A 15,553-nucleotide genomic window follows, 5' to 3' on the forward strand; every position below is an offset into this window, starting at 1 on the left:
GCTAGAAGAACCCCTTCCTTCAGCAGCTGTCTCTACAGCAGCAAGTGGTCACTCAGAGCAGTCTGGGTCCAAGCACGTCAGAAACACTGGAGAAGAGATTCCCAAATAGGGAAGGGGACCAAACTAGAGTTTCCAAGGTGACTTTTGACCCCAGTGATGAGGACTAGGCAGGCAAAGGAGGAAGAGCACAGGCCTTGGAATCAGGAGAGCGTTTGTACTAAAAAGGAAGAAGGTCAGTTTAAGGTACTATAGGGATAAGCCCAAGGCTGCCTTGGAGTCTATTCCCTAATTGAGGACATTTTTGTCTCCCCCAAGCTGCAGTTCACCAACTTCACCCAACTACCTAAGCAGTGGAACCTCAGTTTAAAATGCTCTTTGTCCTCCCCTCAAGCTAAATATTCAAGTAAGTCATAACCACCTCTGTTAAATGGACCAATCCGTGCCAAATTAGTTAATGTAATTTAAATTAGTTAATGTAATTTAAAATGCTATTTCAGAAGTACTATAAGCCACAGAGATTTTCAAGTATCATTCAATGTTCAGGAAGCTGAACTTTGCTGAAACATTAATCACAGGTGCTTCCTGAAAGTTCGAGAATAAGGACCTTCTTGGAAGTACTACTGGTAGATAAGAAAATTTTTCCCATGGCAGTGCCTTTTATCAGTCTGGAGAACCCAAATAAGATCTAGTAAGCAAAAGCAAGAGCAAAAAAGGTGCAAAAATTCCTCAAAGTTTTCTTCTGGAGGAAGCAAAGTGTCATATGGAGACTCAAACTGGGTCAGGAACAGAGCGTGGTAAAGGAAGTGTTCTAAATCTAGCCAAGAGCCATTTGCTGTATGCTTTAGCCATAAAACGTACATGAAGACTCTGCTTTGGAATCTAGAAATTGGTTCAAGCCAAGTGTATCTGAAAAATCTCCAAGGATTGATTACTGGCATTTCTTGAACACTACCTAGGAATTACTTCTAGGTCCTTATGTTTGGTAGAACAGGACTCACGGGCTGTTTTTCTTTTTTTTTAATTTTGATGCTTTTTTTTTTTTTTAATTTATTCATGTCTGGCTGTGTTGGGTCTTCGTTGCTGCGCGCGGGCCTTCTCTAGTTGCAGCAAGCGGGGGCTACTCTTCGCTGCGGTGTGCAGGCTTCTCATTGCAGTGGCTTCTCTTGTTGTGGAGCATAGGCTCAAGGCGCACGGGCTTCAGTAGTTGTGGCACACGGGCTCGGTAGTTGTGGCTCGCAGGCTCTAGAGCACAGGCTCAGTAGTTGTGGTGCACGGGCTCAGTTGCTCCACGGCATGTGGGATCTTCCCAGACCAGAGCTTGAACCCGTGTGCCCTGCATTGGCAGGCGGATTCTTAACCACTGTGCCACCAGGGAAGTCCACACAGGCTGTTTTAACACACAATCATCACTTAACAGTGGGTCTGAGAACCCTTTCATGCCCAAGGACTTCATTTTAAAGCTTTTTCATATGTTTAGGAGAGTAAGAGACCCACCTATGGAGGGTCCTCCTGGCCACACAGTGACCAACAGCCTGTAAGCAGCTGCCTCAGGGCCAAAACAGACTAGCTGACACAGCAGTAACTCCTTCAACTCTGTAAGGAGGCAGTATGGCATCTTCACTTGACTAAAATGCTTATCCCAATCACTCAGTTATTCGGATGTGCCTGGCTCTGTGATGAAGATAATAGCCAAGAACAATGCGGATGTGATCACTGCCTTCAGGGAGCGTACAGTCCATAGGATGCTACTCCCTGTAGCAGATCAGTAAGCAGGAGGGTTTAAGCAGAAGGAGACTGAGTGTCAGCTAGAGCAAAGGCAGTGTGCATAAGGATCACCTGAAGAGCCTGTTAAAATACAGATTCGGGGCTCCACCCTGCAGAGTCTAGTAGTGTGGGTTGGAGGTGGTACCTGAGAATTTGCATTTCTAACAAGCTCCCAGGTGATGCCAATACTGTCCACCACTGGACCACTCTTTTAGAAGCAGAGAGCTAGAGCTAGCAAGAACTAGAAGGCCTCTCTGCTCGAACCTATCTCCCCAGACATTCCAGCAGTTAGAGATGCATTCCTAACACATTCTATTCACTTTAGTCAGTCAATTGAGTGCTATCTAAAGCCTCTAAGCAAAGGATTTTTATGAAGATGGGGGAGTTCTGGACAGAGGGGAGTCTAGGCAGCTGGAGGTTGTCTGCCTCCCCGTCCCAGCATGCATCTCAGAAGCAAGACAAGGAGGGCAAAGCCAAACTACCTTCTTTGCAGTTGTGCTTCAAGCCCTGGTAGCAGCTATGTACAATCACAGACCCAGTGTGGAAGGCTGCATATCTAAGTTTCCCCCAACATGACCAAGTCTGGCTTCTCCAAGTTAGCCCAACGTTCCACCATCCAACTCCCATTGGGGAGAACAGGAAAAAGAAAGAAGCTGGAAAGGAGATGTGAGATGGAGCTATAAGTCAAAAGTCAGAGGTGATAAAATGATGCTGTCCTCAGCAGAGGCTGTAACAGAACGACACTCAAGTTCCTCGTACTTTGTAATGTGTTTGAGCAGTATTCGTTTCAGCTCCATTTGCTCTAATTTTCTATTTACTAACCATTGACCTGGCATCATAAAAGGGATCTTTCTTTGAGGCATGGCAGTCCCTATCCAAGAAGTCTAGAAAATCAATAAAAACACAGTCTACTTCTGACAGGCACGTTATGGTCTGGCCCCATCTAACAGGAATGCTTTGGGTACGGGAGTCTGGTTCCTTTCTCACCCTTCTTTAAATTACAATGTGAATGTGTGGCGAATTCAAACTACATCTGATGTCTGGGGAGATTTCCGAGTTCAGTTATCAATCTAGTTTCAGAATGGGAGACAGGAAGATACTTTCCCCGATATAGTAAGAACAAAAACTTTATATTACTAATTCTATTATTCTACTTGTAAAATGAGGTTGCTTTTATTCCTCCTGTTGAATGTGTTAATATGGCACTGAGGTAGAAAAGTGTGAAGTTAGGGGCACCTCAGTCAAGATTACCAATCTCAAGGTACTTGAGAGTAAATCAAGTCTTTTTCCAAAATGCTATAGTGCTTAGTGCTTCTATCACACCATTTAATCCTTAACTACCTTGACAGTTCCCTCAAGATCAAGTTATTGTTCTCTAATCATCTGTAGAGTGCTAACTGTCTCTCCAATTAGCGACTAAGTTCTCTAATGAGAATTTAGCTAAGGCCCCATCTCATGCTCTCTGGACTCCTCCCAAAACACAACAGCAGTAACATGAGCACAGAATAAATGCACACTGGGCCCTTTTCATTTAAATTGAAATCCAACTGTTTGTTCTGCTGCATTCTAAGTGTAAAGCACTAAATTTCCTTGCTGAAATTCACCCACCAAAGGTGGTAAGAAGGAGCAGGGATGATCTCTTTTAAAAAGCTTCTTCCAGTAATTCCCTGGTGGTCCAGTGGTTAGGCGCTCTCACTGCTGGGGCCTCCGATTCGATCCCTGGTCTGGGAACTAAACTCCCACAGGCTGCGTGGCTCGGCCAAAATAAAAAAAAGCTTCTTCCAAATAGATTTGGCTATGATGATTTGTCCCTTCAACATCACTTGGAGTGGAGGCCCATTCTCTGCTTTGCCATCTGTGCAATGATTAAAACAGCCACCATTTCTTTCAGAGGTAGTGGTTACTACTCCTCACTAAAGCACATTGGGATGTAAGACATACTGTGGCTTGGGAATGATGCCTCCATCTGGCCTGAGGGTTTAGTAACCATCTTCTAACATTCTGCTGCTATGCCCCCTTTTCCTGTTATTTTCTTCTGAAAATAAAAGTAGTCTTATTTTCACCACTTTGGCAGAGCCTTCTGAACAGAAGGCTTTTAGAATTTAAGCAGTATAGCTGACTTTTTAGCTGTTCTGAATATTTTCTTTGCTCCAAAGAAAGGCATAAGAAATTCATATCTGGGGAGATTCTTTATAATTATATGGCATTGGAAATTCTAAGAATTACTTCCTATTGTGTGATTATCCCCATTTATCAAACAGGTCTGTGAAGAAAAAGAGGGATTATTTGATAACCATATATTCCCATAAAAACACTCAAGTTTTCTCAAAGGCTAGACAATGCTACCCAAATTGGATTTAAAAGCCGTCTTCCTCTGTTCCACTTCCAAATTTTTAGCACTCAAATGACCAAAAAATGTGCTGGTACAAACACTGAACAGGCAAAAAGCAAGCTACTTATCAAATAATAAATACATAAATAATAATGACTAAGATTTCTTCCACTGTTGTACCCACTCCATTAAAAAAAAAAGGATCTTACTGCCGAAGAGCAGAACCAATTAGGCAAAAATAGTAGACGCTGTCAATATCTTTAAATTCGAAGCAAAGCAGCCCTTCTTCCTACATGACTTCTCTGCCTGAGAACATCTCTGCAGACCTCAGTGTCAACCTGGTTACACAACTGTTTTATACAACTAACACCAGCAACTCTCCAAGTTGGGACTTGTCCTCACCAAGGCTGCAGAGGGAGAAAATGGCCTTCAACAAGATCTCTCTTTGGCTGCAGGAACCACAAACCTGGTCACCTGCTAACTCCAATCAGGACAATGAGTGGTACTTGGTCATTTCACTCCCCATCACCCCCATAAATCTCCTAGTGGATTTATTTAAATAGATCTATAGATCTGGGCACCCCGTGTTAGTTCCTTTACACCAATATTCTTGATTTCTATTACATGCCTGACCAGGGCTGCCCTGTTTCTCCCTAAGACCTGGAGTAATCAGGCTGTCTACCCACGCTCCAAAAACCAGTTTTTTCCCACTCATTTCTTCTTAGGCACAGCGATAAATGCTTTCGGGAACTGGGCATTAGAAGAAAGGACTGATGTCTGTCTTACCTGCATAAATATCGATTCTGGTGGCATCAGCATCTCTGCAAAGTTAAAAGAAAAAAAAAATCAAGATTCAAATGAGAATATGAAAATATCAACCGTCAAGCTGCACAATATTTTGAGGGGGATACATACTATTTTGAATCTATCTTCAGGAAGTCATAAAGAAATTCTATATACATTAAAGATATACTTTTACATTTGGTAACACAATTTTCCTTACATGTCTATGAAACACTTCTGGAGCTCCAAATTATTTAAAATAATCACAGGATACACAGGACCTAGACACACTTTTTTAATAAAAATTTCACAGTGAAAACATCTAAAAAGAACATTTTTTAGATGTTTAAAAACATCTAAAAAATGTTTTATCCTTTTTTAGAGGATAAAAAAGAACATTTCTTTTACACACTAGGAAATGACTCCAATCACTCATTTGATTGCAATCATAAACAATGTTCCAATAACTTGTCCATTTTTTCTTCTCACCAAGATTTGAGGAAAAAAGAAAACAATAACCTGCCACAAAGCCTAAGAAAAATCAGGTCTCATGGTATACACACTATAGTCAGCAGACTGATTCATGAGCCCATAATCTTATCCTCCCTAAACTTGAAAGGAAGTTGGGACAGCCCACTAGACTCCAGCCATCAGCTGAAATAAAAGTTCAGTCATCAATGAAGTCTTCCATAAAGGCTTAAAAGTAATCTAGTCCAATTCTGCCAACTGTAGACAAGGAAAATGAGGCACAGAGTTTCATTGGTTTTAAATGTGAAAAATCCACTCAAATCCATATAACTCTACATGTGCCTATTCTCAAAGACATAAAAACGTTTTCAAAAATAAAAGAGATTGGCAAAATGTGTGCATGAGCAGGAACATACACTCCCAGACAATCTCCAGTTCACCGTATGATATACAAAAAAGCAGTCTGACAAAACACACTACAGTCTCACTAAACTAACAAGTGAGAAATTCAAACACAGTTCCATTAAGCTACAACATTTTTTAATTGAATATAAAAATTATAAGTCAACCAGGATTAAAATAATTGAAAACACTGAAAATGGGAGCTTTCTAGTTAAACAACTTGTTAACCAGCACACTTCCATGAGCAGTCCAGTGAATAATAACAATAAAAGTAATAATAGTATAGGTTTATAGCATGGACATAGGCAGACATAATTATCATTATGTCATTAACTGGAGGTCTGTTTAGAAAGTACTTCTGTCCACTCTTATCCTCTTCTTCCTTCATTAGTCATCAACACTTGGTCAATAAACGCCATGTCTGAATTTTATGTTTGCATTCAGAAACAACACTGAGATAATATTTTAGTGATATAATTATAAACAGACTTTTGATTTGGACTTTGCTATTTATCTCTGAACCAACCCAAACTTTTCAGTCTTGCTCAGTAACATTTATAGGCTTCTATCACTAAGAGTTCAGTATAACACAGTGCTAAAGAATGATTTCTTCTAAGCACAGTTGCTAACAATGGAAGATGCTTTGATCAACCTGAGTCATCTGACAATAAAATACAGTCACTCCACAGTATCTGCAGGGGATTGGTTCCAGGACCACCCAGGAATACCAAAATCTGCAGATGCTCAACTCCCTTATATAAAATAGTATAGTACTTGCATATAACCTATGCACATCCTCACGTCTACTTAAAATCATCTCTAGGCTACTTATGATAACTAATACAATGTAAATGCTATGTAAATAGTTGCCAGCATGCAACAAATTCAAGTTTTGCTTTTTTGGAACTTTCTGGAACTTTCAAATACTTTCGATCATGGTTCATTGAATCACAGATGCAGAACTTGCAGATACAGAGAGCTGATTATACATTTTGGGAAGACACAGAACTCTGACATAATTTTAAAGACATTAGACAGTGTACTGTCCCGGTAGCACAAGTTAAAACAGAGCTTGTCTGTCCTAGTAATTAGATAACTAATTTTTTATCTTAATTCCCTGTGTTTCACTACAATTATCTTGCTCTAATACACAAGGGAAGGTAGCTTTGGAGGTCATAAATTCACTATTTTTAGGCTGGAGCACAGCAATGAATGAATTAAGGTATCAACTAATGTGCTATTAAAAATACTTTTTGGGTAAGAGGCTTCTTAGGAATGAGTCGCGCTTGCAACAGAATTTGCCTTTCTCCCAGGTCTTCAGAGAGCAAAGGTCACACGACCCAAAAAGTTTTCAAGCAGAGACTGTATGCCTGAAGACTACATACCTTGCATTATCAACTAGTTCAGCAAGAGCACCAAACAAGAATTCATGAGTGGTTCTGAAATGATAAATATTGAGAGTCAGGAAAAGAATTATGGAATTAAACTATGATTCCTAATAAAAAGTCAAGGTTATAAAATATTTAAAAGTTTTTGGAAATAAAACACCTAAAATTGTCATTTGCATCATCAATTTACATTATTGAAGTTTAAATTTCCCCACAATTCAAGTCTTTCCAGAGCTCACTAGTAGTCCTCAAGTGTTAACCTGTCAAGTCCTGCTATCTACTCAAAAATGTTTATTCTTACTATTTTGAGTAGGGGAACCCACTCTAAAACATTCAAAGATTCCTATGTGTACTACTGCTAAAACAGTGTTTTTCACTATTCGTATTCTACCCTGAAAAATGCCTGTATTTCATTTTTCATTGCCTTAACCAGCTGTCAGTTTCTGCATATCTTTTAAGAATTCTCAATGGACAAATTGCTAGCATTCAGCTTTACCAATACCTTTGTGTGATTTACTGGTGAAAACCCATTCAGTTTTGTGCAATTTATAAGCAAAAATACTCCATTTGAAAGTGGGGAGAAAGAAAATAATCCATTTCTTGACATTCCCTGATTTTGGCCAAAAACAAAACTTTCTCCACATTAAAGAAAGGAATCCAAGACCCTCTTAAACAATTCCTCCTTATCCTAAGAGGATAAGGGCTTGGTGTGGTCTCCTAGGGCCCTTGTTCAAGTTAGCCCTTTCAAGGAGGGTAGCCAATAGTCATCTCCTCCTCTAGGAGGCTGCTCAAAATGTGAGTGGGATAAATTCACAATTACCATGTTATTCAGAACTCAATAAAGATGATATTTATGTGTAAGATGTCTCCTTACATTTCTTCCTCCATTTACACCGTCTTTAATTTGTGCTATTTCCCATAATAGTCCTCGTTAGATATAAAAATAGATGTGTCTACCTAGAACCACCTAGAAACTCTGACATTTTTTTTCTTTGGCCGCACCTTGTGGCATGTGGGACCCTAGTTCCTTGACCAGGGATGGAACCTGTGCCCCCTGCAGTGGAAGTGCAGAGACTTAACCACTGGACCGCCAGGGGAGTCCTGAAACTCTGACTTTTGATTAAAGAAAATATAAAAGCATTAACCCACATATTACCATCATCAATTTTTCAAAAATAACCATGTTATTCCAGTTGATTTTTTTGTATGTAAAGTTTCAGCCAATAAAGTGAAAATTTCTAAAAATTGAGAATGAAATATACCAATACTAAATAAGCAGTGTCTAGGATCTATGAGCACTTACTACATTGTTCAAAACAAATTGTAAAACGCTTGTTTATAAAATAAATACCCAAATTTCAAGTGTCCAGGAACACTGGTTTTTTTCTCAAGTAAATCTTCAAATTTTTACAAATGCAAATTTTTAATTAAAACTACCAGTTCTTGGAATTTTAGGAAGAACTTTTTCCCATGAGATCAGTGAATATATCTGTTGCTGATCCAAAGGCAGTACCATGATGTATTAACAAAATGTAGAAATTTTATCTCCAAGTCCCCTAACAGAGCTCAAATTCTTCTGACTAAAATCCAATTCTTAATTATTTTACATGAAAAAAAAACCCCCACAATTTTGCAAGGAAAAGTGTACACCTGCAAGAAACATCCATATATTTTAAAAATTTGTCTCCAAGGGCTTCTCTGGTGGCGCAGTGGTTAAGAATCCACCTGCCAGAACACTCTATGACATAAATCACAGCAAGATCCTTTTTGACCCACCTCCTACAGAAATGGAAATAAAAACAAAAATAAACAAATGGGACCTAATGAAACTCAAAAGCTTTTGCACAGCAAAGGAAACCATAAACAAGACGAAAAGACAACCCTCAGAATGGGAGAAAATATTTGCAAATGAAGCAACTGACAAAGGATTAATCTCCAAAATTTACAAGCAGCTCATGCAGCTCAATATCAAAAAAACAAACAACCCAATCCAAAAATGGGCAGAAGACCTAAATAGACATTTCTCCAAAGAAGATATACAGATTACCAACAAACACATGAAAGGATGCTCAACATCATTAATCATTAGAGAAATGCAAATCAAAATTACAATGGGGTATCACCTCACACCAGCGAGAATGGCCATCATCCAAAAATCTACAAACAATAAATGCTGGAGAGGGTGTGGAGAAAAGGGAACCCTCTTGTACTGTTGGTGGGAATGTAAATTGATACAGCCACTACGGAGAACAGTATGGAGGTTCCTTAAAAAACTAAAAATAGAACTACCACACGACCCAGCAATCCCACTACTGGGCATATACCCTGAGAAAACCATAATTCAAAAAGAGTCATGTACCACAATGTTCACTGCAGCTCTATTTACAACAGCCAGGACACGGAAGCAACCTAAGTGTCCACTGACAGATGAATGGATAAAGAAGATGTGGCACATATATACAATGGAATATTACTCAGTCATAAAAAGAAATGAAACTGAGTTATTTGTAGTGAGGTGGATGGACCTGAAGTCTGTCATACAGAGTGAAGTCAGTCAGAAAGAGAAAAACAAATACCGCATGCTAACACATATATACAGAATCTAAAAAAAAAAAAAAAAAATGGTCATGAAGAACCTAGGGGCAGGACGGGACTAAAGACACAGACCTACAGAGAATGGACTTGAACACGGGGAGGGGGAAGGGTAAGCTGGGACAAACCGAGAGAGTGGCATGGACATATATACACTACCAAATGTAAAACCAATAGCTGGCAGGAAGCAGCCGCATAGCACAGGGAGATCAGCTCGGTGCTTTGTGACCACCTAGAGGGATGGGATAGGGAGGGTGAGAGGGAGGGAGACACAAGAGGGAAGAGATATGGGGATATATATATATGTATAGCTGATTCACTTTGTTATACAGCAGAAACTAACACACCATTATAAAGCAATTATACTCCAATAAAGATGTTAAAAAATAAATAAATAAAATTAAAAATAATTTTTAAAATATTAAAAAAAAAAAGAATCCACCTGCCAATGCAGGGGACACAGGTTCGAGCCCTGGTCCAGGAAGATCCCACGTCGCAAATAAGCCCATTGGCCACAACTACTGAGCCTGCACTCTAGAGCCCGCAAGCCACAACTACTGAAACCCACGTGCCTAGAATCCATGCTCCACAACAAGAGAAGCCACTACAATGAGAAACCCGCGCACCACAACCAGGAGTAACCACCGCTCGCCACAACTAGAGAAAGCCTGTGCGCAGCAACGAAGACCCAACGCAGCCAAAAATAAATAAATTAATTTAAATAAATAAATAAAAGACCAAACTCATTAAAAAAAAATTTGTCTCCAAAATCATCACCTTAAATTCTTCAAATTATCAATTGAAGAAACAAAAATATATTCTGCTTATTACTTCAACTAATTACATAGGGAAAAATAAGCTGGAAAATTAAAGTGATTTGATGATGGTAATATAAGTTAAAAGTAAATCTTTGTTCTCAAGGTTTCAAGCAATCGTTTTCCTGTCTAAGAAACTTATAAAGTGAATTAGTTTTCTATACTCTAAATTTTCTTTTTAATTTTGAAGGCTAAAATGTAAAGTAACAAATTCTACTGCAATATTTCTCATTTCAAAAAGAATTTGTACTTGAAGTCAAGGAATATCAGAAATACAGCTCCTGGAAAAAAAAACAAGAGTACAATCTTAGTAAGAATGAGACTACAATTTGTATGCAGAAATCTTTGGGATTCTCTGGCCTTTGGTAGTGACAATGGTGAATATCAATAATCTGGAAAACTAATTCTGATACCTTTGCCATCAGGGCAAAGAAATCACAAACAGAAACAGCAATTGCTTCTCACCAATACATATTTCTGATTGTTTCACATGAAAATTAAAGACATTTAGAATTCAATAAGATCTCGAAAGGGCAAGCATAAAGAGCACTTCTGGCTAAGTTTTTACTGCTTTCTACACAATGTTTAGAAAAGTGTCTTGTACATTTAGAATCTAAAGAAAACATTCCAAATGTCTTCGTTGTTCCACACAGTATCAATGCTGTTCCACAATACATATTTCAGATAAGTTAACAGATACTTTAAAATGTAGCTAAGGGGTGCTTTTGTGATGTGTGCTGACACATCATAAAAGGAGCCTTTTGCGACAACTGTTGTTAAGGTCAGAGACAACACTCGGATTCTTCTCCAAACCTCCAAGTGAATAACTGATCCTACTAACAAATGCTAAAGCCAAATTTCTAAGTATCTCTTAAATTCATAAGACCTAAAACGTACCAACTGTGTAAGCTCTCCGCTTTTTTTCAAATAACATTCAAAGAGGTGCACTCATTGCTAGCTGGCAGTTGAGATAGAGATATCTGTATAAATATCAAAAGAAATTATTTTCTTCACAGACCTAAAGATTCTTTGCATGTGATCCAAGAAAGATCAACCATCTGGAAAAAGACAAAGATTTTTAACAACTTCTTTCACTTTCAACTGATTGTGGCTTTTATACCATTTGTGCTACGATCAAAATAGCTTTGCAGCTCAGCATTTCCAGTGACAAATTCAAGTGTAAATCTACTCATTATGTAAGGAAAATGGTCTATTTATATTCAGCCTGAATTTAAAGCCATAGATTATCCATAACCCCATCACACAGTGATAGCTTCTGCTTAGTTCTTGGATATGATGTCAAGAGTTAATTGCCTTAACTGCTAGAAAATAAAGCTAAAAATTCTAGGGCAACAATTCTACGTTCTAATGGCTTTAATAGAGTGTGAACCCACATTTCAACAGGATTATAAATCATAAGATATATGGTCTCTATAGAGTTGAAAGGTTCCTTTACATTCACTTCACATACCAGTAAAACAACCCAAAAATATCATATGCTCAAGATAATAAGTTATTAAATGTGCAGACAGGAAGAGACATAGAAAGCAGGCATCTTATACTTAAGCACCCTGCTCTATCAGAGCACTTAGCAATACTGCATACAGAGTGATTTAAGATATGCCCCTTATGCCAAAGGAACATCACTACCATCGCTACATCTGGTATCTGGCCCTTGACTACTTGTGAACATTTTAGTACCAGTCACAAAATCTACCACCAAAGAGCAGTAAGAGCATAAAACTACTTTTATTTAAAAATCCTAACTTCAATCATTTCATATGAGCAACATGCAATATTAAAACAAATTAGCCTAAGACCTTCATGTTAGAATTTCCCAGGCCTGCTTCAAACCTTAATGCTGATATAATCAAGAGAAAAACCATCAGCAGTTACTGTAGACCTAACACACACACACACAAAAAAATTTAAGGCAGGGGTTTATCATGTCCAACAGATGCTCCAGAATTTATTAAAAATTCATCTGCCTAATGACTACCACCAAACAGCAAGTTGCTACCACACTGACCAACTTTTGGTTTATATGAGGTAATATTATAAATAAAACAAATAATTGTCACCATCTATTCAATATTTACTGTGAACCATGTGTAATTTAATTACCTTATAAACATTATTTTACATAATTCTCATAAACATTGTCAGATTAGCCCCATTTTGTAGATGAAAAAACTGAGGCTCAGGTAAGTTGACCTACCCAAGGCCACAGCCAGGAAGCAGTCAAACATAAGCTTGGCTGGCTCCCAAGCCCATGCTCTTTACTGCACCACACTGATTTCTACTCTTCTATCCTGGACTCTGCTAAATGGGAGATAAAGGGTCACTTCTTTCACAATTCAATATGGCAATATTGTAGATGTCAGACACCTTAAAATGGTCTTTTTTTTTTTTTTAATTAGAACAAAGCCAAAGGCAAATCCTCCCTTCTCCAAAGGTAACACTGCACCATTTAACCCAGAGGAGATGTATCTACCACCATTACGATTAACAAGTCACATTTTATGAAAATTAAAAATTTGTTTCCTCTAGAAATGAACTTCCAGTCGAGTCACAATAAAGAAAGGTCCTGAAACTGGCTACAAACCAAAAACTTATCTAGGTGTTCTGGGGTTCATATTTTCTTCTGGCAGGACTGGACACATTCAGACGTAAACAACTTCTAAGGTGTGATCCAGGTAATAAATTCCAGAGCTTCCAAAATGATACATTCAACCCTCAAAATGCTTATGCAAGCAAGTGGTTCCAATTCAACACGGTAAGTCAAATTCCCAGAAAATTCTCCAATTTCAAACAAGTGGCTCAACTGAGGTTCAATTCTTTGCCTTTGCTCTGTTCTCCTATTAAAAAACCATAAAATAGCAAAAGAAATAGAAATATCCCAGAATCCTCAAATAAAAGGTTCATCGAGATAAACTAAAATTGAAAACTTTTAAAGTGGTAAGTAAACCCTCTGCTGTATAGACAAGGAAACAAGGTAAAACTGACTACAGTAGGAGGTCTTGCCTAATGGTTAAAAGCACTAACCATGTGGCCAGATAAATCTTACTGCCTTCAGTCTTGGTGCCTTACATCTGCCACTTAGCAGCTGTGTAACCTTTCGCATGTAACTTAATCTCTTTGAGCCTCAGTCTCCTCAAATGCAAGATAGGAATAACCCTTATTCCAGTAGGGCTGCTATAAAGATTACTTTAGACCATGTTTAAAAGTGACTGGCATGAAGCAATTAACTGTTGTTACTATCATTTCATTATCAAATAAATTCTTTGGGGAAGCTGGAACAAGAACCCAGTTTCTGAACTCTCGTTATGGTCTTCCAAGAATATCAGTCTGTTTTGGTCCCTCATTCCAAAATTCAGAACTGAATTTAACAAACACAATCATCTGTGAACATCTAAGTGGCCTTCGACTTCTTCTTCTTAACGTGGCAGTTCAAATATACAAAAGGATACTAAAGGATACTACTGCCCTTGGCTATGCTATGAGCTAGATGGGTATAACCTTTGATCAGACACCTTATCTAGCTGGATTTCAGATTCATTATCCACAGCTTGAGAATTCACCTAGGTGACTCTGCAATACCTACTTAAACACTCTAGTTCAGTAAGAATCTTCCTAAACAAAACAAAACCAGGTTCTCATTTGGCAATTCACTTCACTACTCAAAAAATTTTTATTTCCTTGATAGGAAAAACAGCAAACAAAAAAATTACAGACGTCCTTTCCAACAGTGATGGCCTCCCCACAAGATCATGCCTCTCACAAAGGATCTCCTTCATCCCTCTCCAGAAGAGGAAAGACAAGCAGCAGCACCTGGTGCAGAGCCCCAATTCCTATTTCATGGATGTGAAATGCCCAGGATGCTATAAAATCACCACCATCTTTAGCCATGCACAAACAGTAGTTTTGTGTGTTGGCTGCTCTACTGTCCTCTGCCAGCCTACAGGAGGAAAAGCAAGGCTTACGGAAGAATGCTCCTTCAGACGGAAGCGGCACTAAAAGCCCCCAGGATCAAGATGAATGGGAAACCATCCCAATAAACATATTTTGGATTAAAAAAAAAAAATTACAGACGTTATCAAAAATATATAGTTCTTTCCTGTAAAAGGCTAAGTTACTGCACTATTACTAGATAACTGAAGTCTATGTTCTCAACCCTGAAGGTGGTTCTTCTGAACTCTGGGCCATTCATTTAACTGCTCGCCACCTCTCCAGGTACCAAAATGAGAAAATACTTACCTTCATCTGAAAAGTGCCAAATGAATGTACTAAAGAACTAAATAGTTATACCCCCACTGCATCACTTCCAAAAGAGTGGGCATAAGGTTTAACCCTAAAACATTCCAGACCAATGTGGAGTGATGGTAATCTCCTCACAAACTCAAGAACTATGAACACAGTATGTGTTCAATGATTTGCATACATTTTGGGGAAAGGCTATTTAAATCACGGGTTTAACCAAATTATCACTTTCTGCTTAGCATATAAAAACTATATTGGATGAGGATGAATTTCCCAGAAAAATAAAACCAACTGTTTTCTGGGGAAAAAATTTCTTCTCACAAGTTGCCATTTAAACGTCTTCATTTGTTTTTTTTTTTTCTTTTTTCCTTCTTAGAAAGAAAAGACTTGTTATAACCCAACTGTTTTGGCTGTTGTCACCAAAGAGAAGAAGGAGTTGATACTAGAATAGTCCAACTTTTGGCGATCCAAAGAACAGTACTTGTTGGATTCCTATTAAACACTTGAATGAAACAACTCAATATACTGACTGCAAAGAACTAGTTTGCATTTGACCAAATAAATTTTGATCCAATAAAGGAAGATCATATTCTTCTGGATTAGCAACAAACATTTCACTGATCTCAGTTCTTCCATACAGAGCTCAAGACTCATCCAGTGACACATCCCAAAAAGTAAAAATGCAAAATTTTCTGGGAAAAGGATTTCCATATTAGTATCAAGCAACGAGTTATCAGTGACCTCAGTAG

The 15,553-nt window shown here is 38.3% G+C and overlaps 1 protein-coding gene and 1 pseudogene across 10 annotated transcripts in view; one reads left to right on the forward strand and one right to left on the reverse strand.

Moving 5' to 3' along the window:
• The window catches only part of MORC2 (MORC family CW-type zinc finger 2), a 64,047-nt gene that overhangs the window by 46,903 nt on the left and 1,591 nt on the right, over positions 1–15,553 (reverse strand). For 6 of the 9 annotated variants that reach the window (XM_082353079.1, XM_082353077.1, XM_082353078.1 and 3 more), the window contains exons 2-4: positions 7,135–7,188; positions 4,883–4,917; positions 2,247–2,417 (exon numbers count right to left, since the gene is read on the reverse strand). In XM_082353079.1, the coding sequence (XP_082209205.1) occupies positions 2,247–2,417; positions 4,883–4,917; positions 7,135–7,188 (260 nt within the window). The remainder of the gene's footprint in view (positions 1–2,246; positions 2,418–4,882; positions 4,918–7,134; positions 7,189–15,553) is intronic. The other 3 variants (XM_082353082.1, XM_082353081.1, XM_082353080.1) reach the window with 1 other exon arrangement.
• LOC309610352 (small ribosomal subunit protein eS27 pseudogene) lies at positions 14,300–14,628 on the forward strand (annotated as a pseudogene). Its single transcript has one exon. The product of its transcript is annotated as a small ribosomal subunit protein eS27 pseudogene (transcript).

Source organism: Balaenoptera borealis (genome assembly GCF_965194805.1).
Source record: "Balaenoptera borealis genome assembly, chromosome: 14".
In the NCBI taxonomy this organism is placed as follows: Eukaryota; Metazoa; Chordata; class Mammalia; order Artiodactyla; family Balaenopteridae; genus Balaenoptera; species Balaenoptera borealis.